Source organism: Euprymna scolopes, chromosome 1 (assembly GCF_053919585.1).
Source record: "Euprymna scolopes isolate OS-2025 chromosome 1, ASM5391958v1, whole genome shotgun sequence".
Classification (NCBI taxonomy): domain Eukaryota; kingdom Metazoa; phylum Mollusca; class Cephalopoda; order Sepiida; family Sepiolidae; genus Euprymna; species Euprymna scolopes.
Genome location: NC_136482.1, coordinates 177,198,313 through 177,226,001, shown reverse-complemented (window position 1 = coordinate 177,226,001; position 27,689 = coordinate 177,198,313). Strand labels below are relative to the sequence as shown.

The 27,689-nt window shown below is 30.1% G+C and overlaps 1 protein-coding gene across 1 annotated transcript in view; it reads right to left on the bottom strand.

Annotated features, from left to right (window-relative positions):
* LOC145277776 (kinesin-like protein KIF14) overlaps positions 1-27,689 on the bottom strand; it is a 122,648-nt gene that overhangs the window by 18,064 nt on the left and 76,895 nt on the right. Inside the window, exons 18-28 of the mRNA XM_080129528.1 lie at positions 25,354-25,431; positions 21,971-22,042; positions 19,240-19,644; positions 18,378-18,521; positions 17,229-17,320; positions 16,090-16,187; positions 13,021-13,122; positions 11,783-11,884; positions 9,455-9,642; positions 3,120-3,263; positions 484-621 (exon numbers count right to left, since the gene is read on the bottom strand). Coding sequence (XP_079985654.1) covers positions 484-621; positions 3,120-3,263; positions 9,455-9,642; positions 11,783-11,884; positions 13,021-13,122; positions 16,090-16,187; positions 17,229-17,320; positions 18,378-18,521; positions 19,240-19,644; positions 21,971-22,042; positions 25,354-25,431 — 1,563 coding nt within the window. The remainder of the gene's footprint in view (positions 1-483; positions 622-3,119; positions 3,264-9,454; positions 9,643-11,782; positions 11,885-13,020; positions 13,123-16,089; positions 16,188-17,228; positions 17,321-18,377; positions 18,522-19,239; positions 19,645-21,970; positions 22,043-25,353; positions 25,432-27,689) is intronic.

Sequence of the window (27,689 nt, the reverse complement as noted above, 5' to 3'; positions counted from 1 at the left end):
AGTCATCATCCATAGCCTATGGGTGGCCCCCTTTTCGGGAGTTTTACCTTTCTGCATGGGATTAAAGACAGAAAATTCATGGCCCTGCTAACAGGGTTACTATTTTTATGAAAAGTGCTTCAAAATGCCCATGACTGACCCAACTAGCAGCAACACCTCACCGCTTTATTGTAAATGAATAATTTCTACTTTAACAGCTTATTTCTTCGAACCCGCCCCTCATGGGACTCCCTTCCCTGATTGTACCAATAAACAGAAATTTAAATGTAATGTGAACAAACATTTTGCTGCCTTCACCCAGGTTGCACTCCCCCAACCAAAAATTTGGCTCTTATCACAGTAACCTCTTATGTTTAAATGGAAATATGCCTCATTTGAAGTAAACAAAAGTAAAAGAAAATAAATTTTTAAATTTCAGAAGAAGCGACCAGGAAAATTCCGTGCCAAATACATACAATTCCATTTTATTATAGCATGACTTACTTGTATCGAATTATTTGTGGTGTAGAAATGGGAGAGCACTTCCCATTCGTTTAAACTGTGCAAAGCTCCTTTAAAAATATTTTCAACAACATCATCACAATAATTTTTGAAAAGTTTGCAAATGTTGAGGTCAATTATCTGTCGATAAAAAAAAAAATAAATAAAAAATGAAACAGATAAAGAATACAGGCAGAAAATGAATTTACAAACACAATCTGCTTGTATACAATTATTTTTTACTATTAGACTGAACATCCAAAATCTTATAACTAAAGTCTTGGTATTTAATTAGTTTTTATTTATTTAAAATATAAATACAAAGAAAAATATATTGGTGTTTTTTTCAAATTATACTTATTTAAAAAAAAAAAAAAAAAAGACAGACAAATCTTTGTGATGTATGTAGATGCCTCCGTTCAATCTCAAAAGACAAAGGATATCCCCTGTAGGGGCAGCTGCATGTGTAATTAGGAGGCAAGAGTCGTGCAATCCCTAACCACACCTCTCCTGAATCGACATTGTTTGGGTCCAGTAGCAAGGAGAAGTCCAAGACGACTGGAAACAATGCTGAGATAAGCGGAGAGCACATACAGCACCTGGAAGTCCCAAATGGTCATCCATTTAGTACTGACCAGGTGGTTCAACGTTGCTTAACTTCGGTGATCCAGCGGGAACTGGTGTGTCAACGTGTTTGTGATGTATGTATTCATCAAAGAACAAAGATTTCATATTCCAAAAATGATGTAAATTGATCAATGAGCTTATTTTTTCTTTTTGTAAACTAAGAAAATCAATTCAGTTCAGTTGTCGAGATTTTGTTTGTTTTCAAATTAATTAAACCTTTTTAATTGATAAAAATCGTAAATTTCTATTTTCTTAGACCAATTTATGTGATTTGGAGAGTATGCCATCTTTGTTTCATGACTTGAAGATTTGTCAGCATTTGCTTTTTATTCTAAATAAGCACTAATTTATCTAATTAAATACACAAATAATGAGCATCTATTGATGATTTTGAAATGAGAAAACTAAACACTGCCGATTTCTCATTTGAAATGCATTTTTGTATCTCTGCATGCTTATGTTTGAATTGTCAGAAACAGATTAATAGACACATCTTTAAAATATCCTTAAAAACAATAGAATTCAATCAAATTTAAAAGATATGAAATAACCGGTGCTTGTTCAGAATTCCCCCTTGTCTTAAAAAAAAAATTTTTTTTTAAATCTGTATGAAAAGATATATTTCAAAACTTATACAAATTGGTACTTGTGCAAAATTTCAACCAGACATAACTCACTGTCCGCTCTGCTTTGCTCGGAACATGACGTCATATGTTCGGGTTTGACTGTAATCTGACGCAAGACGCCAATCAATGCATCGGAAAGGAGCAGACGATCTTTGGGGAAAATATTAGGAAAAATAAAATCAACGAGACCAGCCATGAGCTTCTTGACAATTATCTTTTTGAGTTTATGTGGAGATGGAAATTTTGGCAATGATCCTTTTGTCTATCTTAAACCATATATCGGAAAGCTACCCGGTTGGGTTGGCAAAGTTTCTTCCACTCCACTTCAACCATAGAAAAGTCTACTCAATCATAAAAGAAATATCTCAGCTGTCTTAATTCAATTTAATACAAAAAAAAAAAAAAAAAAAAAAAAAAAATCGGTTGCTCAGCCCGCACAGGGAAAAAAATGTTCATAACAAAAAAAAAAAAAAAGTTTACTTTACATTAGTTACAAAAATAAAGAAAAAAATGAAAAAAAAATAAAAATAAAAAATACATGGAAAACAAAAAAGTGCTTTGTAAAAACCGTTGTTAAAAAAATATGGAAAAAAAAAAAAAATATGGTTTCTTATTAGTTTTATTCCATTTTGTTTGATAAAAAAAAAAAAAAAAAAAAATACAACTTGCTTATTTTTTTTCACTTAAAAAAATTGTTACAAGAATAAAACAGAAATTTTTACTGTAGGTCGTTTCTTTTTATTTTCGTTATATTTTTTCATGGTGATTTTATTATATTTAAATGTTTTCTTCAGTATTTTTCTTGAGCAGCGTTTGTTATGCTTTAATAATTGGTGACACTCAGTGAAAGCTGGCGGTTGACACCATGTTTCGAGCAAAACCGAGCGGCCATTTAGTTACATTTACTTTAAGTTCTGCACAAGTACCAAAATTGATCAAGTAGTTATATTTTTATAAAGAAAATAATGTCTAAGTGATTAATAGGAATTCATAGGCATTACAACATAAATCTCACAAGTTTTGATTATTGTTGAATTATAACTTATTTTTTTTAGATTGTTTTTAAAATGGCAGACAAGATGGTGATTCTTTGATTACTCATAATTTTTTTTTTTAACTATTTAATTAACTAAGTAATGAAACTACTTGATCAATTTATATGATTTTTGAAATATGATATTTTCGTTTTGTCACAGGTACACACATCATAGAGATTTTTCTTTATTTTTGTTATTTAACAATATTCTGGGAATTCTGGACAAGAATCAAATAACCTTTTTGAAACGGAAGAATTCAATTAAATTGAAATATATAAAATAACCTTTTGAAACAATAGAATTCAATTAAATTGAAATAAATAAAAATAAAACTCCAAACTGAACTTACTTCAGAATTTTCATCCTGAAACAAAACAAGTTTTTGGTTGGTAACCAATATGAGTTTTGCAAACACTTCCAGTGCTCTTTGAATTGAAATAACAATTCTTCGGCCATTATCTTGAATGTTACGACTCAACTGAGAATTGCAGGACTAAAATAAAAAGAAATTAAACATGTTTTAGTAATACAAAACTTTTTTTAATTTCCTTTGCATGCTGGTATATTATGTTAAATGTAAATATTTTATTTAAAATATAAAATCTAAATTAAAAATAAAAAAATCCTGAATCACTATTTTCACGCCATAATGTTTTTTTTTTTTCGCTTAATTGCCCAAATTCTTTCATACTAGATATACCCAGTGTTGCCCAGTATTAAATGTAGTTAAATTCCTTTAAAAAAAAAAAAAGAAAAAAAAAATTGGAGTAAAAAGAAAATATAGAAAGAAACCGACACGTGCATGCGATATTTTTTTCTAAACAGTTCATTTGTAAGTAAAAAAAAAAATTCACTCAAGCCGAGATCAAAACCAAAACCTAAAAACAGTGCATCAAGTATGATAAGCATCAAGCCAGCTTGACACAATCTTTAAAATGTGTTTTTAAACTTACTTATTCTTAACATAAGTAATCTGTCATGTGAACGATACATGCATGCACATTTGTGAAACAGTTGACAAACAAGTAAAAATCTGATGACTCCCATGTACCAATTTTTCAAATTTGAGCCCTTAGCCCATTTTTCTGGATGAAAACCAATTAAAAAGTTTTTCACCCTATATACCAAATTTCAAATCTGTAGATCAAAAATTTGTTGAGGTGGAGAAGTGTCCTCATATACACACATTCTCACTTTTATAGATATATAAATTTTATTTCTTGTTATTGTCTACATACCATATTAGATTTTAAATCTAAATAATGAATGCTCCCTTTTCAGGAATTTTGACTATTCATAGAATAAAGGAACATAAGATTGGATGTTAAATACAAGAACTGCAATTCATAGTCAGAATGATCGTTCTTTTGCTACTTAGGTTTTTTCTCTCCAAACAAGATATATTGTCACTTGGACATGAAGAGGGTTATTATTTGGGATCATATTTACAGGGAACTATGTAGGAAGTTGTGTTGTGAGATATCTGTTCATAGTTAAATTTACGTTCTGCATCCCCATGTTTACAAAACCATTTGGCTGAAGTAACGTCAGACAAATTTTTAGCTACGGATGACCAAATCTGTATAGAAAGTATATATATATATATATATATATATATATATTTTTCAAATGCAAATATAAAAATAAGTTTTATTCAAACAGTCTTTATTTGAACTTTTATAAGAAAATTATAAGCTTTATAATAATGTTTATGAACTGGTTTTGTTTTTTTAAACTCATGTATTGTTTTTTTTTTGGCTTATTTTTATAATAAAATATATTATGGACTGTTTTTTTTTTTTTTTTTTTTTTTATATATTTATGAACTGTATTTTCCCCAATAATATGAACTGTTTTTTTTTTTTATCAAACAAAACAGAACTTTTATAATGAAATATATATTATGAACTGTTTTCCAAACATCAGGTGTTGGTAATTTTTATAAATAATGAAGCATAAAAATACAACTTTTATAATAAAAGTTGGGTAAATGTCAATATCGGAATACCCTGGCCAAATCACAGCTAAAATTTGTCCGCGTCTATCAATTGTTTTTTTTTTTATTTATTTTTTTATTTTTTACATATTTTTATTAGAAAGGTTATAATTTTTTTTTTTATAAAAGTTCAAATAATTGTTTGAATAAAACTTCTATTTTTATCTTTGCTTAAAAAAAGATACTTTCTATACAGTTTTGGTCATCCGTAGCAAAAAATTTGTCTGACGTCACTTCCGCCATACAGCTTTGTAAATACGGGGATGTGGAAGGTGAATTTAACCCTGTTCACTTTACTTTTAAACTTTGCATGTTAGTACAGTCAGAGGAGCAAAAAACAGGGAAAGAATTATAAAGTCTAACAATCCATGGGGGAAAAAAACTATTATAGTAGAAGGCCTTTCCTGCATCTAGGGAGTTCAACACTGAAGGAGTAGAATTTTGTTGCTTGTCGGATTAGTCGAGAGTACATACGTCAAAGGGGGCACAAGTCCTTGCGGTGATTGGACAAGATAATGTGGAACCTATTAGATTGGAGACATTTTTGAACCCTATCTAAACGGGAGAGACTAATGGTAGCTGTACCAGCTCAGATGTGGCAACAATACTCCATGCATGGGCAAATGGTGGTTTTCTAGAGATATATGATATTGTTGGTGTGAATAATTTTCTAGTACAGTCGAGTGATCTCACCTTCTTTGCAGGAGCTTCTCATTTTCCAATAAAATTCTTATATTCTTTCTGCTATATCTAGAATATTAACTATTTATTTAGATTTAAACACTAAATTCTGTCTCACATCCTGACTACCTATTCCATATACATTTTTTTTACATTCCAGAGACGCAATGAACAGAGAGCTTGCCACTTGCTCTTTGATCATTTTTAAAATGCCTTTTGTATTAAGCCTTTTGCTTAATGCCTTTACGTAGGTAAATTTGTAAGAGTCTATAATTTTCCAGAACATATTCCACAGTGTGGTGAAAATCCACCTCTGCTAAAATTGGCACTGGATTGCAATGAAAGCGGTTTTGCTTTAGTGTACAAGGATTTTCCCTTCACTTTGCTCTTTTCAAAATTCATTAGATTCTAAGAAAAACATCTCAAGATAAACAAGAAGATAGATAATATTTAATAGAATTCATTTAAATATTTTTATTAACACAAATAGATCAAATTAATTGGTAAAAAAAAGGTTACGACAAAGCAAAAGGAAGTTGGTTTAAGATAATTATATTTGTTAACAAATATCTTAGAACTTTTTGCAAACTTTTACAAGTTGATATTTTTTTGTGGGAAGAAATTTTCTATTATTTTTTTTTACAATAAAAAAAGATACAGAAATGTTTTAGTATATAATAAAATAAATAGTGCAGAAATCTAAGTTTTACTAAAGATGTACGACTAAAATTATGTCTGATCGATGTATGACAAACTGCTCCTGCTGTTTGTCATATAGAAACAATATGTAAAGTTGCTTGAATCAGCAGGAGCCGATCAGACATTTTTTGTGCCGAAATTTAGTCATACATAAGGAGCTTTACTAAAAATGTATGACTATTTACTCCTACTGTCGATGTGCTATTAAAGCAACTTCAACACAAACGAACTACTGGGTTTATCAGCACAAAATATTGTAGAACTCTGTTGCGGTATTATTAAAATAAACAATAAAATGAATTTGCTCACAAGTTTCAGTTGAGAGGTTATTTTTTGACAGGTATCTTTAGATCTGTATAAAAAGTATTTACAAAAGGTAAATTATATTTTTAAATATTCTCTCTTAAGTAGATAGGTACATAAGTATTTACATAATGAAATCCTTAAAGACTGAGACAATTATTTTTTCCAATTCTGTGTGCCACTTTTTTTGTTTTTTCTTTTTCATTTAAAATCTTTGTAAAAGAATAAACAAGTTTATTTTTTTAGATTAGTTGTGCCTTAATTTTACTAATTATGCATGACTAAAAATTAAACATGATTTATGTACGTCTAATTAAATCCTAAAAGACTGAGACAATTATTTGGCATACTGTATTAAAAAAAAAAATTATTGTCTCAATCATTAAGGGTTTAATTAGGCAAAACAATTTCAACAGTTTCGAGTTTAATTTAAAAAAAAAAAAAAAAAAAGACAAAACAAACAAAACAACAAGCAGTAGTCGATAAAATGATAATTTAAAAATGTTTGACAAGACTTTAAAAAATCTTTTCTTTGAATTTTTTTAGAAATGAACCAGAGTCGCGTTATAATAAAACAGAACTTTATGCAATATTATTTTAAAAAAAAAAAAAAAAGAAAAGAAAAATCAGAAAATAATTTAAAAAATAGTTATTTACTTGCCTCCCCACGAGGGCAGTTAGACACTAATGTTTTAAATGTGGGGAAAACTAGTTCCCCCAAAAGAGGCATATGGGATTGAAAACATTGCCTCAGTCTTTAACAATTTCTTCTACTTTTTACAAAGATTTTCTAGTGTTACATTGTTATGTGTTACAAATTTCAAACAAAAAGGCCACTTGTAAAATTTAATTTGCAAAGAAAAATAAATAAATAAACTCTCGGTTGAAAGTTGTGACTGACTAAATTCGTTTTGTATTGCAATAAAAAACAAATAAACTTTTTTTTTTACAAAGATTAAAAAAAAAAAAAAAAATGGCACACTGGATTAAAAAAAGGAATGTCTTCTTTAAGGATTTACCAAAAATAATCTTGTCTGTGAGTAAAGCCGTTTTATTGTTTATTTTAATAACACAAGATTTTTTGTGCTGGTGGACTCAATAGATTGCCTGTGTAAGAGGTAATATTTAATAAAAATCGACTTTTCTTTAGTAAATATCTTTTTAGGTATGGACTTGAAAAGATATTTGCCAAAAATAACCTCTGGAAACTTCTGAGTAAATTTGTTTTATTGTTTATTACAAGATTGTTTTAAAAAACAAATGCAAATTCCATGAACACAGCTTCTTTCCTAGAATTGCCCACCTGTGGGACTGTTTTACAGGCCTGTTTCCGAGTTGATTACAACATGGTTGTCTTTAAGTCCCATGTAAACAAATTCTTGCTATCAAATCCTCTTAAATAGTCCTATTCTGTCCAATTTCAACCAAACACGATCTCTGTTGTTTTACTGACAACCTTACACTTATCCTCGTGGTTTCCAGGTGATTCCCTTGGAAAAAAAAAACTATTTGTTTCTCAAGAGAGAAGGTACTTTTTTTACTTATATAATTTAGTTTTTTTCTACTTTCAAAATAAATTACATGTAAATAAATAAAATAGCAGGGGTATTTTTTTTTTTTAAGTGGTGAAAAAAAAAAAAAAATCTTTTAGATTTGTTTTAGATTTTTTGGGTGGGGGCATAGATATACTGTAGATATATTTAACCTAACCCTAACAATAGTAAGCAGTGATGTAGCCAAGTGTGATTTTTTTTTTTTTTCTGAAACCAAGTAATTCAGAAATTTATTTAAAAATATTTTCAAAGGGATCAGGTTTCCAAAATTGTTGCATATAAAAATGCATAGTTCATCTTTAAATTAATATAATTAATAAAAACAAAACATTAAAAAATTACAAACAAAATATTGCAAAAGAGTATCAAAACAAAAATTCTCTAAAACCTTTAATTCTAAACGAAAACAAAATCACCCTATCTACATACACAAAACAGTTAACTCACACATCTCTCACAAATTTTAATTTTCCTCCAAATAATTAAAGATCGAAGCCTGAAATTTTGATTTAACCTACTTTCCTGTTTCACGGGTTAGCATATATATATATATATATATATATATATATATATATATATATATATATATAAAATAAATACGTGTCAAAATTTGAGACATTAGACATAAAAAATATTACAAGAATTGGTACTATTTTGAAGTGATTAAATTCAATCGATCAAAAATATGACATCAATAAATCAAGATATGTTTGACAGCATATCAACCCTTTTATGTTTTTTAAGACTAAGATATAAACCAGAAAAAAAAAGTAACAGAAATGTTTAAAACCATTCGTGATGTTTCTGATGAAAGTACTATAATCATTATAACACAAAATTGTTTTATTCTCATTCTCTAAAAAAACTCTGAACATTCTGGATGAATAAGTCCTGAATTGAACCTAATTAAAAAAATAATACAGATAAATCTTCATGATATACGTATCCCTCATTTAATGAAAAATTTCCATTCCAAAAATCATATGAATTGATGAAGTATTTCTTTTTAACTAAGAAAATCGGTTTAATAAATAAAAGAGGGACAACTTAATTCAAACAACTGAAAATTTAAAACCAGATCTGTAATGGCTACTATAAGTTACTCGACAAAATCTATCAAATTTTATGTTCATGCATTGTTTAATCCTGGCTAAAAATTGCAAAAAAAATGATTTCCTATATAAAACTATTTGATCTGTTTATGCAATTTTTAGAATATAACAGTTTCATTCCATGATGAGTATGTACATCATAAATACATTTATGTATTTATTTATTTTTTTTTTTTGATTAGATTGAATTCTGGTTAAGAACCATTATTTTTCTATTCAGCAAAAAAAAGGATGAAATAACATTTCCTCTCTCAAAAAAAGATTTATATATAGTGTAATATATACAATTAATAACATATTTGAAGATACAATTAGGAAGGAAAAATAGTTTTCTACTTACCAAAAGAAAACTGGTTATTTCTTCACTGATTTGTTCAACAAAAGAAGTCATATCTCGACAGATACTTTGAACGTAGGCATTTTCCTGTCTTAGAGTTTTCATCAAAAGTTTATTATTTGAAGATAGACTATAAGACTTATGAAGCAGAAATGCCAATTCTTTGCACAACTCGTCTTCTGATGGATTTGCTAAAGGAATATTAAAAGCATTTTAGGAAATTAAATGATTACAAATTTACAGATAAAATTTAAAAACACATCGAAAGAAAAACACATCAAAGCAAAATATATTGATTAACAGAAATAGGAATGTTCCAGAAATTTTTTAGATGAGGATTAATTATTTGGATTATTTGGATTCTTCGGACTACTGTTCTCATAACGTTTCGGCCGATGTAATCTCTGACCTTCTTCAGGTGTATCTTGTTAAACTTTGGAATCTTTTTGCTGAACTCAGAAATCTGTCCACAGGGACTCATAATGTAACAGATAAAGTACTAGATAAAATTTAGCTTACAGGTTCAATCCTAAGTGTGGTCAATACTCAGAATAGAATTGTGAATTACTTAAAACTTCTATCCGGTCATGGCTGATGGAACAAGAGCATGCTACCCCCATGGATTAAATAAAGGGTTCTATTTGAAATTCTGTAAAGATTCTAAAGTTCAACTGAAAGATTCCACCATTTAACAAGAGACACTTAAAGAAGGTTGAAGTTTACATCGACCGAAACATTATGAAAATAACACTCAAGATGAGAATAGTAGTTCAAAGAATCCAAATTATCAACCCTCATCTAAAAAATTCAGAAACATTAGGATCAGTAATTTGAATTATAATATCAAGTGATATTTGTAATGTTTATTTTGGATCGTATAAAAAAATTACATAAGAGCTACTAAATAAAAATCTAATCCGACTTCTGGTAATGCAAAACAAAATGTAGGACCTGTTCGAGAGCCAGTTACACTTTTTCTCCCTTGACGAAAAGATAGATTCTCAAACATTTGGGGAAACTCACACACTTACCATCTGGTACAATACACTTAAATATATTATACTTGAAAATCACTGAAATTCCTCCAATATTGTCATTCTTTTACTGTCTAGACTGTTCTCACACAAACTGCATTGTTAAAGCCCTCAAACAGCCACTTCCACACTATGCACAATGCTGCAAGCAAACTACAAAATCTTCATAAAAAGTCTAATCTGTCCTTATCAAACTGATAAATAAATTGGATTTATTTATCAGTTCAGATAAGGACAGGAACTCAATGGGCAGAGGATTTGTAGATGCTCTTTATACCAAGCCATTTCGAAGCCTAATGCTTTTCTTTTAGTCAGAATGCAATGTATCCCCTCCATACATGGATCTCTCATCTACCCCATGTTATTCTCTCCCTCATATTTTGAGATTAAAATTTCCCTCCTAATGGCTCCTCTCTAATGTACCATAAGCTAAATGCCACATTCCCTTATATGTAACCAAGCTCCTTCATTAGGCTTCTAAATGCCTAGTTATAAAAAGCATCCCATCAATGCCCTGTCCTTATTTGAATTGATGAATAAATCTATATACATTAGTTTATATATTTTGTTTTGTCAATAATTTTCTTAATATATATATTAGCAGGGTGACCTGATGTTGTCCGGGATTAAATGATGATCAACAAATGTTTCACACTGCCATATTTTTATTGTCATTGAAATCGGTGAAATCGCACATTTTTTCAATCAAATCAATTGCCGGCTCTAATTGGGAACCCATCGTGGTGCACCAGGAGAAAGCTTCAGATGCCTCTCTGCAAATAATTAATTCACAATATATTGTAGCCTACATTGGACTGTAGAGAACTTATTGTTGATTTTATAAAATTATTTATATTTAATTCAAATTTTCAAATGCAAATGTCAAGTATCATACTTCAATTATGCTCTAAACAGAAACATTAATTTTGAATGTGCCTTTGTTATATCAAAGAACCTACTGTTGATTTTATATGCTGAGCCTTTCGGCTTGTGTTGTAATAAAACTTTTCAATTGCACTTGTAATGTTAGGCTGTGTAAGGTGTTATCTTTGGTCAAAATCGCCTGTTCCTTCTTCCATTGGATTATTTCAATTACTGATACTTATTGAAGACATTCTGATACAAAACCTATCTAAGAACACTGCCAGGCACAAAGTACCTTTGTGTGAAATTTCATAAAAATTGGACTAGCTGTTTTCGAGATGATAGGAAACGAATTCACAGACAAGGTTCCTTTTATATAATAGTAGAGATATAAATATATATACACACAAATAAAAAAATATGACTGCTTTACCCATGACTGTCAGCTGATTTTCTGGCCAAATTCTGATCACAGTTTTAACACTGCATATTATTTCACAGAAACCTGCCCAAATCTGATCAGCAAAAGTCCAATCTGTTAAAAATAAAATAGAAAGTAAAATTTTTAGATTTGCATTTCATTTCCAATAGATATCTTCTTTCTACAGAAAAAAACGTTTTCTATAAATCAATGCATGAAATATTAAATTCAATAAAAACAAAATCATTTATAGTTGATATTTAACTTAATATAAAGATTACTAACCGACTATAAATTTAAAAAACAGAATTTCACTAAACATTGGCAAATGATACGTAGGTTTTATCCATAGAGATAATGTGGTATTTTGTTGATTGAAACTAGTTTAGAAAACAGATCAAGAGGATAACAGCTGACTCCCATTATACACGACTCAATATTGGCCTTGTGTCATATTTTACCTTATGAAGAAAATTTACTATTTGTAAACATTTTGTAAAATTTTAAAGATAAACAAAATAATAAATGTTAAAAATAAAAATAATAAAAACGGATGCAACCATATTTAAATGTAGATGTGTAAAAGAGTAATATAAAAACATTTTCCACATAAAATTCAAATAAAGTAAAGAATGGGAAATTCCATTTAAAAGTCAAGATGGAGGTCAGGTGTATGTCAAAATATGAGATCGTGGGTGAAATTTAAATTGCATAAATACTTTTAAGGTTTATTTGGATTTTTTTGTACTCTTCAATTTATATGTAAACGATAAGCTAAAAGCCAACTGTATGAAACTGTTTTCGTTTTTTTAATCAATTTTTTAAAATCAATTCTTTAATAAAGTAAGTTTTAAACTCAAATTTATTGCATTTTTATTTTTAATTTACTATTTCAGATCATCAATCGCTTTCTTAATAATTTTACACATCAAGCTCATTCTTATTTCCAAACACACAATATAAGATAAGAGAGACGAGTTTTCATGTACAATGCAAAAAATGAAAGAAACAGAATTTGTAAAGAGAAAATGAAGAGATTTTTTTTCTGTAAAAATAGGACAGCAATCGAAAGATGAGAATTTATTCACCATTAATACTTTTTCATTTAATTTGATAGTTTTTTAGTTTTTTTAAACTTTTATTTCTGAGAGAAAAATCAATAAATTCATATTTTATCTGAAACAAAAAAAAAAAAAGCAAAATTCTATATTTTCTTAATCAAAAAACAAACAAAAAAAACAGTAGCTTACCAAAGTGTTGTTCTTGCTTGAAGAAAGTAGATGTCTGCTGGCAGATTGAAGCCAAAATGGAAACATAAGAACTAAAATTAATATTTCCATAGGACTCAATAACTGAAAGTAAACAAAATGATAGACATAATTAAAAGGAAGTGTTCAAAACAAAATAATGTATATATATTTGTGATGGGGCGGGGTTGTCAAAGTATTTGCCCCAATTTTAATCTTGATAATTGTTATCAGAATACCCACCCGCAAGTACTATGAACCAACAAATAATTTGGGAGGAAGGATGGGGGGGGGTTTGCAGTGTAAAAGAAAACAAAATTAACATTGTGTAAGGTTCGCTAAGCTGCTCCAAAATCAAAAAGTAAACAATGGTACCCATACATATTTTTTTCTGGGTTTGTTTTGTTTTTGTTTTTTTTGGGGGGGGGGATAGTGGCATGTTATTAATGTGTGCATAACAATAATGTTATCAGTAATTAATTTTCTGTTTATGAGCGGTTATTATGTTTGCATTTGCTTTATGTTTTTAGAAACGATTGTTCTTGTAGAGAGTACTGCCATATTTGAAAAGTTCTGGAACGTTCGTTTACGTATTAAGAGGTAGATTCCGGAATAATCAAATTGTCAGCTCTCAGCCATTGAGAATGGGTGGAATTTGAGAAGGAAGAATTTATTATTTTTGAATTGGGAAATGAAAAGATTATGCTATGTCTAGGAGTTTATGATCCAGTTACAAAAAGTGCAAGTTCAATATCTTTAACATGTGTATATTTCCTCCTGGTCTTGACTGGGGGCAGTAGGAGGACTTAATATTTAGTGGGGGGAAATAAGAACTACTTCCTCTAAAGATGCTGCGATTGTAATGGTGTTACTCCTAGGATGAGATGTAGGATTTTATTATAACGACTAAATGTGTTTTAAAATGTTGTTCTAAAGTTACATAAGATAGTGCCTATAGTCTAGACATAATAAATTTAAATTGCACAAATACTTTTAAGGTTTATTTGGATTTTTTTTTGTACTCTTCAATTTATATGTAAACGATAAGCTAAAAGCCAAATGTATGAAGATGTTTTCGTTTTTTTTTAATCAATTTTTTTAAATCAATTCTTTAATCAAGTAAAAGTAGATTTTTAAACTCAAATTTATTGCATTTTTATTTTTAATTTACTATTTCAGATCATCAATCGCTTTCTTAATAATTTTACACATCAAGCTCATTCTTATTTCCAACCACACAATATAAGATAAGAGAGACGAGTTTTCATGTACAATGCAAAAAATGAAAGAAACAGAATTTATAAACAGAAAATTAAGAGATTTTCTTTCTGTAAAAACAGTAGATGTCTGCTGGCAGATTGAAACCAAAATGGAAACATAACTAAAATTAATATTTCTATAGGACTCAATAACTGAAAGTAAACAAAATGATAGACATAATTAAAAGGAAGTGTTCAAAACAATAGTAATAATTTAATATATATTGTTTGTTTATATATATATATATATATATATTTGTGATTGGGCAGGGTTGTCAAAGTATTTGCCCCAAATTTAACCTTGATGTCTAAACAATAAATTTCTGTATCATCTGTTGTTGGTACTTTGGTTTGAGAGGTGAATTTCTGCAATCAAAATATTATATATGGAGATATACACACACTACTTATCACCTGTCAAAAATGACAGCAAAAAAAGAATTATGACCAATATTCACAGTAATAATCATAAAATCATAGAATTATATTAGTAACTTATTTTTTCATACATAAATTATAATTTCTTCCGACTTAAAGGACAAATAAAACACCAACCAAAGACTTTTTTTAGTAGATGTTTTCCAAAGTTCATTTCAGTATAACAGAGCACATACGTACATGTGAGAAAAGCAGCAGCCGAAAGATAACTGGCTTGTGAAAATATTAGCAGCAGCAGACGTTAGAGCATGTATGCAAATTAGCAAGTGTGTGCAAGCTTGCATCATAAGGAGAGGAAAAAAAATACTCCACGTAGCCGACAAGAGAAGCAAAGTGCGCGGGAAGATTAACATGTAAACATGAGGGCGAGACTTTGGAAATATGAAATGCGTTGCTTTGGAAATATGAAATGCGTTGCTTTGGAAATATGAAATGCGTTGCTTTGGAAATATGAAATGCGTTGCTTTGGAAATATGAAATGCGTTGCTTTGGAAATATGAAATGCATTGCTTTGGAAATATGAAATGTATTGCTTTGGAGGAACCACAAATAAATACATTTCATTTGCACTTAAAAAAAAAATGCTGAGTCGAATTTCTGTCTCTTTACTTTGTTTGTTTATTCCTGCAACATTACATCAGGCTGTTTAACTTGCTATTTACTTTTTTCTTTTCACTTTCCCCTCAACCCTGAAATAGTTTCATTCAGCACATTTTTTTTTCCTACTTGCTAATTTTTTGTGATGAGATATAAATGTAAAAATATACCTTGGTTTTATTACAGAGTTGAGGATAGATGTGTAAATCTCTGCCTGCATGTACGTCTTCTAACAACCTTTATGTTATATAAGACATAAGAACTTAGAATTTTGTCGGAATGATTCTCTACCTATATCGATTGTTATAGTTGTTCGTATATCTATAAAAGTGAGAATGTGTGTGAGGACACTTCTCAATCTATATACTCAATGAATTTCTGATCTACAGGCTTGAAATTTGATATATAGGGTATTCAGACATGCGTAAAACTTAAATCAGTTTTCATCCAAAAAAGAGGTCAAAATTGAAAAATTGGTACATGGGGGTCATTTGTTTGCTAACTTGTTTCATGAATGCTCATGTGTGAACAGTTCACATTACAGATTCCTTATGTAAAGAATAAGTATGTTTGAAAACGCTTTTTAAAGATCGTGTCAAGCTGGCCTAATGGTTATCATACTCAGCTTACTGTCTTTAGGCTTTAGTCTTGACCTCAACTTGAGTCTTATTTTATTTTTTTCTTTTACTTACAAGATAAATATATTTATGCATGTTTTACGACCGGGCAACGCCAGGCAGCCTACTAGTATATTATAAAAAAGAAAAGATACTCTTACCTCTGGAGGGTTTATTTGCAGAGAAACCTGGAGAGCTAAAACGTCGAAAGTTTGATCGGACATGTTTGGGGGATGCCAATATAACTGGAAGTCCTTGACTATAAAAAAAAGAAAATGTATACTCATTAAGTAAAAGATTAATTAAAGTGTATTATTATTATTATTATGCAATTTAAACTGCTTGTTATAAGATTGTTTACTTGTTTTGTTTTATGGCATATCAACTGTTTTGGGTTATTTAATACCGAAAATCCAAGCATAAAATCATTTTGGTAAAAATTCTTCAAATTATTTGCATCTTCAAATATTTATTCATCATGTTTGGTTTGGTTTGGTTTGGTTTATTTGTAGAGGAGAATTGATTTTTTTTTTTTTGTTTTTGGCTTTGCAGGATATGATTGAGTTTTGAAAAGGAAAAAAAAAACCAATAACATCAATGTTTTGTGCATTTTAGGCCAGGAACTTGTTAACTTTTACAATTTCAAATTAGAAAATGGTGGAGCAAAAATGTTTTTTTGTATTTTTTTTTTTTTTTTTGTAAAAAAAATAGTTTTAACAGATCTACTCTATCATTTTTCATAATGTTTGGATTCTTTTTTTTTTTTTTTTTTTACTAATTCTGACATGATACGTATGTGACACGTTTTTTTCTTAACATGCATTTTTTTTGGCATTCCGGCATATTTCTCGAGACATTTCATTCTGGCATTACTTCCCCTTGTTTTCTAACCAGTGATTGATAATTTGGCGTTCAACAAAACATCTTCCAACACACATTATCTATCATAAATATATATGTAATATGCCGAGAACATCACCAACATTACATCCCACAATACCAAAGCCAGCCTGATTGCCACCATCCACTGAGCTCCCCCAGCGCTTGTGAAAAAGGCATGCTCCCAGTTCCGGACCCGTATCAAGGTGGTGATTAAGACTAAAAGTGGCTACATTGAATAGATGTCAGCTCTACTACATAATTAAGTTACCTGAATTGATTTTTTCAAGAAAAGTTTTAAAATAAAGCTATAATGTTGTTTTCTTTAGGGCGACAACTTTATCGTTCCACCCTGTATATGTCGGAATGCCCATTGTTTTTGATACCCAAGCAAAAAAAAAAGAAAAAAAGTTTTACTCACATATCCGAATTCATAGTAAACGTTAACCAATCATCATCATTTTCCCAAAATTGCTCATCAGCAAAAACTGCTTCAACAGTATCATCTCCGTTCTAATAGATTCAAAATAAAAAGTAACAAGAATTAATATTCAATCAAAGAAAACAGGATTTGTGTATAACACTTGTAAAAATAATTTTTCAAATTCAAATAAAAAGTGTTATAATCTTTCCACTTTATTATTGTTTATTCAGTTTTCTGTTACTTAAACAGATTTATACACTTTTTTAAAAATCAGAAACAATGGTAAAAAGAAAAAATGAATTCATAGGGACATTTATAGGATTTATTTTATTTTAGATTGAAGAGAATTTGATTTGCATATTCATATATGTTCTGTGAGATTTTCATTATTAAAGTTGAAATGAGATAACTGGTTAAGACAATAGCTGTTCAAAATAATGTTACAATAAATATACAAAACAAGCCATTGTTCAAACATCATCATATAAAGACTATGCTAAATTGATTTGAATTACAATATGACAGGAAATAAAAACAACACTTGCTGAATTTGATGAAAGTGAAAAATTTGTTGTGTCCTATCCTTTCTATTGTATTGGACATCACCACATTTTACGGAGATATTAATAAACTTATTTTAATTGCTATTGATAAAATGCAATAAACAAAAAATGTTTGAATGATTTTTTGTTTTGTAGTTTTACTTTAAACATAGGAATGGTATTTTTGGTATACTTGTCCAGAATTCCCCTATATTAAAAAACAAAAATAAAAATCTGTACAAAGTGTGTACTTGTGACGAAACGAAAATCACATTTTTAACATTCAGTAAAGATATTCAATAACAGTTTAGCAAATTTATGATAGATGCATAGACCCCTTTACTAAGAAAAAAAAAAAAATAAAATCACCTTGTTATCATTTTGATAGTGATAAAATATTATTTGCTAGCATGTATGGTTTGAGAGAAAAAGCAATCTATACATTTTTATGCATCCAAGACTCACAGGCCAAATTTTCTTCCCACATTAAAAAACAAATTAAAATAAATTAGACACATGTCTGGAACTCTCAGAGAATTCTCCCATTTCTGATAATTTCTACATTTTGTGTTTTAAAATGAAATAATTAAAAACAGATACTTACCTCATAAACATCTCTAAGAAGATTTAATTTATTTTGAAAAACATCCAATGACCAATAGGCACAAAGTTTATTGTCCAACTGACTGCATTTGACCAGTGTACATAATTTATTTGAATCAGTAAGAGAATCATCTCGAGAAAAAACCTGAAAAAAGGAAAATTTTATATTTTATTCAAAACATTTTTTAGTTCATCACAGTCAGTTTGAAATTGAATTTTTGTAAAGTGAATTTTTGTAAAGTGAAAAATTTAAAACAATTATAGAGCTCAAATTAAAAAGGGAAGCATTATTTTTTATAGTTTTAATAAAATATTAATGTGATGAACATTCCTATTCATTTTCTCTTGTCATCAGAATCAACACACTTGGAGAGTATGGCGGATAAGGCAGAGTTTCATAACCCAATTCATTCAACTCATAAATAGTATATAAAAAAAACTTAATCTATGTATGTAGCAATACATAGTAAGATTGTACATCTAAAAACAAAAATAGGTTTAAGACTTCTATAGTTTGTCATAGAATTGTCTACAAGGACCCATGGCATAGCAGATAGAATACTTGATAAAATTTAGCCGTAAAAGTTTCAGTTAAAGGTTCAATCCTCAGTGTGGGCAACACTCAAAATACAATTACGAATTACTAAGGGCTTCTACTCAGTCATAGAACGAAAGCACTCTACCCCTGTGGATTAAATAAAGGATTCCTTTGAGATTCCATGCAGATTCCCCAAGTTTGACAAGATACGCCTGAAGAAGGTAGGAGGATAAATCAACCAAAACATTGTGAAAATAATACTCAAGATAAGAACAGTAGTTCGACGAATCCAAATATAATGAATAAACAATTCAAATTTACTTACAATATTTTTCTTAAGATGTCGACAAATAGCATTGGCTTCTAAGATGGCTAAATATGTTTGGTAAATGCCAGCTGACGAATGTTTTTCTTGTTTGGACTGATATGTATCAAACATTTCTTTCGTGAGAGATTGTTGTTTGTTCTTGATTTCTTCGATGCTTTGTCGATCTTGAGAGTTGACATCTTCAACCAGATTCATCAAAGAATTAATTGTTAACATTGTTTGCTGATAAACTGAAGATGGAGACTGTAGAATGTTTGGATCTTCTGATTTCATTGATGCCGAACTCGAAGAACCATTTAAAGTTTCTTGTAAGTGCAGCTGCAGTTTTTTCAGGTTGTTTTCGGCGGCGTCGCGCACCTTTTGCAGGCTTTTCAACAAAACATCATCGGCTTGCTTCTGACTCTGGAAAAGAGATTTCACCGACATAATTTTCAGTACTGACTCAGATTCTGACTAAAGTTCTGGCAACATTGTGTCAACACTTTGTGACATGGTTATAGAAGCATCTGGAAGATGCCAATGACTAAGACTGCAAGAGATGATCAATTCAGAACATACCATTATCATCAAATGGGACATAATTGAGGAAAAAATAATAAAAATTGTAAAACACGAAAAATAGTTATAAGTTTATGTAGGAAAGAAATTTTTTTTTTCAAGAAAAGTATATAAAGTGTTCTTTGTTTTTGTTGTTTTCAAGAAACATTTCAAATAAATTGTTTTTTTATTTTTTCAAGAATAATTTTTTTTCCAATGAAAATGATGACAAAAAAGATTTTTTTACAGTTTCAAGTAACTTTTTCAATGAAATTGTAAATATTTTTTTTTTTACAAGGAATACTTCAACTAACACAAAACTTTGGTTTTTTTTCTGGTTTAAATGAATTTCAGGAATTCATTGAAATTTGTTGTCTGCTAACAGCTGATGGGCTAATCATTCTTTACATGATGTTTGGAGTGTACAATGTTTTCTTTCAGTCATGGGTGCATATATCATACAGATTTTTCTTTATTTTTGATTTTTCATAATAAGGTCAAATTTAAAGGCTGAAATATTAATGGCTATATATGTGTATCATTATTTGAACGCTTATCTTCTAATTCTATATATAAACCATTCAACTTTGTCTGAAGTTTTATTACATATTTCAAACTTCTCATATATATAGCTATCCCACTCAGCCTTGGAGTTTCTATACACTCTCCAATGAAAAGGGATATCTGAGGTCTCCCTAAAATTAGATTTGATCTGAAAGATAACTAAATGATTGCAAGATATCAGAAGAGATTGAATAGTATGTGTGTTGTTCGGAATAAATTGTCAAAAAAAAAAAAAGAAAAAAAAAAGACTGCTGGGAACAGGGGGAGGACCCTAGAGATTATGAGACACAGAACAGAGGAGAGAAAAACCACTGAAAAATCGATTGAGCTCCAATCCATATGCCATCCCCGTAAAATATTTGCAGCAAGACCTCATTTGTGCTTTAATCACAGCAAAGAACTTTCCCTTTTCTCTCTCTTTCTCTGTATTAAAAACCAAACGGAACTTCCATGAATAAATTGTTTTCTAGAATATCATATTTGTCAAACAAGATACCACAAATCTCTCAAACCGACTACTGCATGGCTCTTTCCAAGTTTAATGTAAACAAATACTTGGAAAGTCATCCTCTTGGAAAATTATGTTTTCACATAATATTCTGCATGTAACCTCTACACCACACTATTTCAAATCTTCTCATATCAGTGATCCTCATTCAATCAACAATTCTTTTAACGCTTATTCTCAAGTGCTCACACCTTGATAAAGGGTGACCTATCAGTGAAAAAAAGGGAAAGAAAAAAAAGAAAAAAGGAAAAAAAAAAGGAAAAAAAAAACAAAAAAAAAACAAAGATGAAAGAAAAAATCCGTAGAGAAGGCTGTGATGAAGTCCAAGATTGAGATAATCTTTCGTCTTATGAAAAATATTTCAATTTTATTTTCAACATCTGTCAGAATACTATATCTTAAAAACGACTATTATTCAATATTTCACACGAACAAATATCCCAAAACCGACCAAATATTCACAGTATGAATTGAAACAAATACATAGAAGACATTGCAAAGAAGGTATGCTCCTTTTACTGGTCTAGAAAAATACTCGCACTTGACAGTGTCCTATGTATCTACAAAGCCACTATTCACCCATACATGGAATATTGTTGTTACATTTAGGTTGGTGCACCAATCACTAGCATCTATCTGTCTTGGACAAATCCACCCAAAAAAGATTCTCCAATATAAGAGCTGGAACATTATCTAACAAGCTTCAACCTCTGTCCCATCACCGCAATCTTGCATTCCTGGGTTTGTTCCATAACTACTTTAACAGAATGTGCTGTACTGGTGCTCTCTCGATATAAATACTCACAATCAAACAGTCAGCAAAATACCACCTCTTCACTATAGAGATCCCCAGATGCTGGAGGGCTTTCTATCCTCATAGCTTCTTTCCTCAAACTGCTTGCTTTGGAATTTCCTTACTACTTCCTGTTTCCCCGACCATACTAACAGGCAGAAGTCTAAATGAAATGTGAACAAGCATCTCACTGCACAACAGCTTGCTTAGAATGTCCCTAATTCACATTTTCTCCTTAAATCTCAATTGCATCGTGCCTTGTTTGGCATGAACTAAAGTAAAAAATACAAATTTTTTAATTAAAAAAAGAAGAAAAATTGACATACTGAAATCGTCTCCGTTATTTGAAGGATTTCTTTTTGGCGTTGTTTTTCTGCCAATAGTTTTACATCCAATTCCTGTCAAAAAAAAGAAAACAAAACTTTTGGCATTTCCACAGAATTAGGATGAGATTTTCGAAAATCGTAAAACTGAATTTCACATGAAAACAATGGTATCTACGTATTCTTCATATTTTTAAGATGATTATATCCAAAAATTACGAAAATTGATAAGGTAGAAAATTTTTTATTAAAGAAAATAAAAAATAGAATTTGATGAAAACGATCGTAAAACACATTTTTAATTTTCCGTTCGAATTAAACAAAGATGACGACAATTTTTCACCTGCTAACACGATTAAAGTTTTTTGGGTTTTTTTTAATTCAGTAATATTCAGGTAATTTCAACTGCATAATTTGGAAGCTACCATTGTAATTTATTAGAATGGACAAAAAAAAAAATTAGTTGAAACCATTGTTTTTTATCTGAAAACTCCATTTATCGACCACAAAATCTTGTCCCAATAATGTAGAATCACCAAATTTTTAAGTAAAAATGCAAGAAAATCTTAATTCTTGCATTTTTACTTAATATCTTACCATGAATCCAACTGAATAAAATATTTATCACTCCAAAATTAATGACAGCAAATAACAAGATACCAAAAAGATATCAAAAATATTAAATGTTGATCCTTTCAAGATGTAGATTCACCATGCCAAGCCTTTCAATATTTAATCCAGAAATAATCTATAATCTATATATATATAAAAGCGAAAATGTGTGTTAGTGTGTGCATTTTTGTGTATGTCCGCCAAAGGCATTTTTCACTGGGCTTCTCGGTCGGCTCTATCCTTAAAACTTTTTATATGCTATCTAACTCATAATATTTACGACTTAAGAACGGGGTTCGCGGCTATCTTTAATTTGCCCAATTTTTACGCACTATTTTCGTCTTCGTTATGCTTTTCAATATAAAAAAAGCGAATGATGGGGCAGGGGAAACAGAAACTGGCTTGCAGCGCAAAACTAGGTCAACCATCACGCGACTTAACTTTCTCGCACCTGTCAATTTCACTTTATATTCACTTTATATTATATTTCACTTTTTATTAACTTAAAACACTTATCACTTCCCCTTGTGGCCGAGATGGTTAGGTCTCAGGGAGTTTTTTCCATTTCGTTTCCACCTTCCCATCAAGGCTACCTTCCTACTAAAACTATTTTTTTCTTTTACACCTCCAAACATCCGGCCAACGTTTTCTTCCTTTTTTTCTTTTTTAACAGGGTTGTTTTGATCTTCCCCCTCCCCAACACACACACCTCCAAACACCCGCTAGTCTATATATAAGGCAAAATGTGTGTGAACATTTTGTGTATGTCCGGCAAAGGCTTTTTTCGCCGGGATTCTTCGGAAGGGGGGGGGGACTATCACTTAGAACTTTTTATATACAACCTAGATCATAATATGTACGATTTGTGAACGCACATCGCGGCTAGATTTATTTACAGCGACTTTTACAAAATTATTGCTATTTTGGCCTCTCACATGTTCATTCGGCTTTTTCGTATAAAAGCGAAACTGATGTGAAACTAATGAGCGTTTCTTGGCTAACCCGGGAACAACGTTCAGAAACCGATGGAAACGTTTGGTCAATGTCGGTTTTTCACCGTCATATCAGACAATTGCTTTCATTTGAACACTCTCCAAAGTTGGGTAAACAAACAAAACTATCCCACAGTAAAAGGATTTGACTTCATTAAACACATACTTAAAAACTGCGGAATAGCATGATGTTTGACCTCAATTCACTTTTTAATCGGTCTTACATTGCTACTGTCGCCGTAGCGCAGGTGTTCAGACTCAGCCTATCGGCCTCTAGGCTCTGGGTTCGAGCCTACCTGCCACCAACGCGCCCCCCCCCCCCCGCCTTTTTCTTTTACACCTACAAAAGATTTTTTTCCCTATTTTTAAAATCGCTGTTTATCATTTTTTTTATATTTAAACAGGTTTAAGTTTCCTTTTTCTTCCGCTTTACCCCCCCCCCTTCAAAAAAAAAAAACAAAAAAAACACACCTACAAACACCTGGGCAACACCAGGTATCCCCCCACTAGTCTAATATAAAAGCTGAACGAGTACATGTAAAAACTGATACGACATTGATCAAGTCAAAATTAGATCCAGATTTTTAATATTTTTTATGGCATATCAACCCTTTTTGGAGGGGTTTATTTAATAATTTAGGGCTTCCAAATAAACTAACTGGTTTGAAGATAAGTAATATCAGCTTTGCCTATTGCAAACAAAACTGGACATAATTGATTAATAGCTGTCAAAAAATTATGGCTTGATACTTTTCTCATCACCAAGACTTGCACCCATAACAAAAAATATTGTCTTTAGTTTATTTTGCTGCTTTTTAGAGATGATCAAATATTAATAATAAAAAAACAGGCAATATTCAAAACAAATAAGGAAACAAAGACAGGTGATTAAGATGAAAATAATGGTAAGCAAAAAACAAAAAAAACTCACTTTAAAGATAGTAATCAGAAAAACTCTTCCCGCTCAAAAAAAAAAATCTGAGACCACATTAAAAGATTCCCAAGCCACACCGTTCCAGAATCCAATTATTTTATTCCGTCGACTAAACAGTACAATTTGAAATAAATACATTTAAAAAAAGCGATTTTTTTTTTTCCGATTTAAAGAATATTTAATCAACCATTATTTGCATGGTGTTTGTCCAGGGAGATGAATTAGTAACAAATTAAAAGAAAAAAAAAAAAAACTAAAAAAAAAACTAAAAATTAAAATAAAGAAATATTTACTTTAACATAAAACATAAATAATGTTTAGAAATAAATACATTTTCTTAGTATGACTACCACTAGCTTTGTAAGCGATTATAAGGTTTATAGCATTGGTAGTAATCTCCCTTTGTCGTTGTTGTTTTATTTTTTTTAGATAGTTTTCAAAATGGAAGACAAAACAGCCTCTCTCCTGTTACTCACAAAACTATTTTCTTATTTAAAATAAACCTACTTGACTCTTAGAATAAGATATTTTTATTTTATCATAGGTACATCATACAGATTTTTCTTTTTTTTCATTTTTCCAATAAATGGAAACTCTAGACAAGAGCTGATATTTTGATATTAATATTGCAATACTAGCAGGCCGCCAAGTTGTAAAATACGCTTAAATATGATATAAAATAAATAATACCAATAAATAGAAAAAAAGGGTTTTTAATATAAATACACACAAAAAAATTTTATAGGAGTATAGATTAATAATTATATAGTGATTTTTACTTTAAAACTAGTCAATACTGCAATAGTCCGGCAATATTTAAAATCCATTAAAAAAATTTTTTTTGTTACCTGTTTTTGTTTTTTTATTTTCTCAGCTAATTCTTTGTTTTCAAGTTCAGATATTTTCATTAGACTGTTTTTTTCATTCTGAAAAGCAAAAAAAATAAAAAATAAATAAATAAATAAAAAACACTATAAATGGTAAAAACTGCACTGTTAAATGATGCAATTTTAAGAGTATATTTCTTTCCTAGGTAGGTTTGATTAAACATGCTGACATATGATGGACAACTTTTAGAAATTAAGTACCAGTGCATTTTGTGAACTGGAGGTCTGCAAATGTCTTCCCAGATTTGTCTGGCATCTGACGTATACTACTGCAATTTAAAATATCAGAAAGAGACAATAAATGCAATTATCTAATGAGAATCCACATAAATAGCAGACGACTTTGATATATTGGAAGAAAAAGGAAAAAAAAACAACCTTTTTTATTAATCTTAAATCATGGAGCAGTATACAGCAATTAATCTAACTATGCTGGACAAGTTAGTGTACCATACTTTAAGGTAATTGCGGCAAAAAAAAAAAAAAAGTGCTCTTTATATGCGTGGTTGACAAAAGAGCACTTTTAACTAGTTACTGCAATTACCCCAGATATGGCGCAATTACTCCAAAGTATGGTAATTGTAGATACTGTCAACGTAACAAACTGATAGAATCTGAAATGAGGTACAGGACATGGGCAAAAATCTGAAGTAGAAAATGTGGGATGGGCTCAGAAAATACTGTTATCAATTGGAGGAACTAACCCTAAATCCTAACGAGACACCCTCTCCCAATTTAGTTTTTAAGCACACAAGAAAAAAATGTATCTACATATTTAAACCAAAAAATAAAATATTTATGCATAAAACTTATGGTAGTTGGTTGTTGTATTTTATTGCTTTTCCATTTTTGTGTGTGTTTTTTTTTTTTTGTAATTTTTATGTTGCTATTTTCTAGCTTTTTTAAGAGTTGCTATTTTCTAGCTTTTTTAAGAGTTGCCATTTTCTAGCTTTTTTAAGAGTTGCCATTTTCTAGCTTTTTTAAGAGTTGCCATTTTCTAGCTTTTTTAAGAGTTGCCATTTTCTAGCTTTTTTAAGAGTTGCCATTTTCTAGCTTTTTTAAGAGTTGCCATTTTCTAGCTTTTTTAAGAGTTGCCATTTTCTAGCTTCTTTTAAGAGTTGCCATTTTCTAGCTTCTTTTAAGAGTTGCCATTTTCTAGCTTCTTTTAAGAGTTGCCATTTTCTAGCTTCTTTTAAGAGTTGCCATTTTCTAGCTTCTTTTAAGAGTTGCCATTTTCTAGCTTCTTTTAAGAGTTGCCATTTTCTAGCTTCTTTTAAGAGTTGCCATTTTCTAGCTTCTTTTAAGAGTTGCCATTTTCTAGCTTCTTTTAAGAGTTGCTATTTTCTAGCTTCTTTTAAGAGTTGCTATTTTCTAGCTTCTTTTAAGAGTTGCTATTTTCTAGCTTTTTTTTAAGAGTTGCTATTTTCTAGCTTTTTTTTAAGAGTTGCTATTTTCTAGCTTTTTTTTAAGAGTTGCTATTTTCTAGCTTTTTTTAAGAGTTGCTATTTTCTAGCTTTTTTTAAGAGTTGCTATTTTCTAGCTTTTTTAAGAATTGCTATTTTCTAGCTTTTTTAAGAGTTGCTCAGCAACATTCGACGTAATCTGCCAGTTTACGTCAGGTGCTGGACAACCCGAGCAGATGTATACAGACATTTGATTCATAAAATGCACTAGTACCAGAAATTGACTTCCAAACTAATTTATCTCTGACCAGGTCTTGCTGTGACTGTCTTACAAAGAGTAATCAGTGATTGGAACTCAGTCGAGCATCTTGCATAAAAGACAAGATTAACAACTTCTCTTCTATGAAAAAGATGGTTATGTAGAGAAGACATTATCCTTTGCTAGATTTCAAAGTTGATTTTGTACTTCATTATGGCAAGAAATAAAGCTCTGAAGAGCACGTGGTAGCAATAATCCATATTAGAACACACCTGACTATAGGTAGAAGATTGCATCAGGAGTTAGATATTTCTTGAGCAGTAGAAGGATTCAACAATCTTTGCAGCAACCTTAGCGACAGATTTAATGTGAAGATTGCATCAGGAGTTAGATATTTCTTGAGCAGTAGAAGGATTCAACAATCTTTGCAGCAACCTTAGCGACAGATTTAATGTGAAGATTGCATCAGGAGTTAGATATTTCTTGAGCAGTAGAAGGATTCAACAATCTTTGCAGCAACCTTAGCGACAGATTTTATGTGAATATTCCATTTCAGGTTTGGAGTGAAAATCAGTTCTAGGATCTTATCAAAGCAAAAGGTTTCTTCAAGGAGACCGATATTCATTCAAATGGAG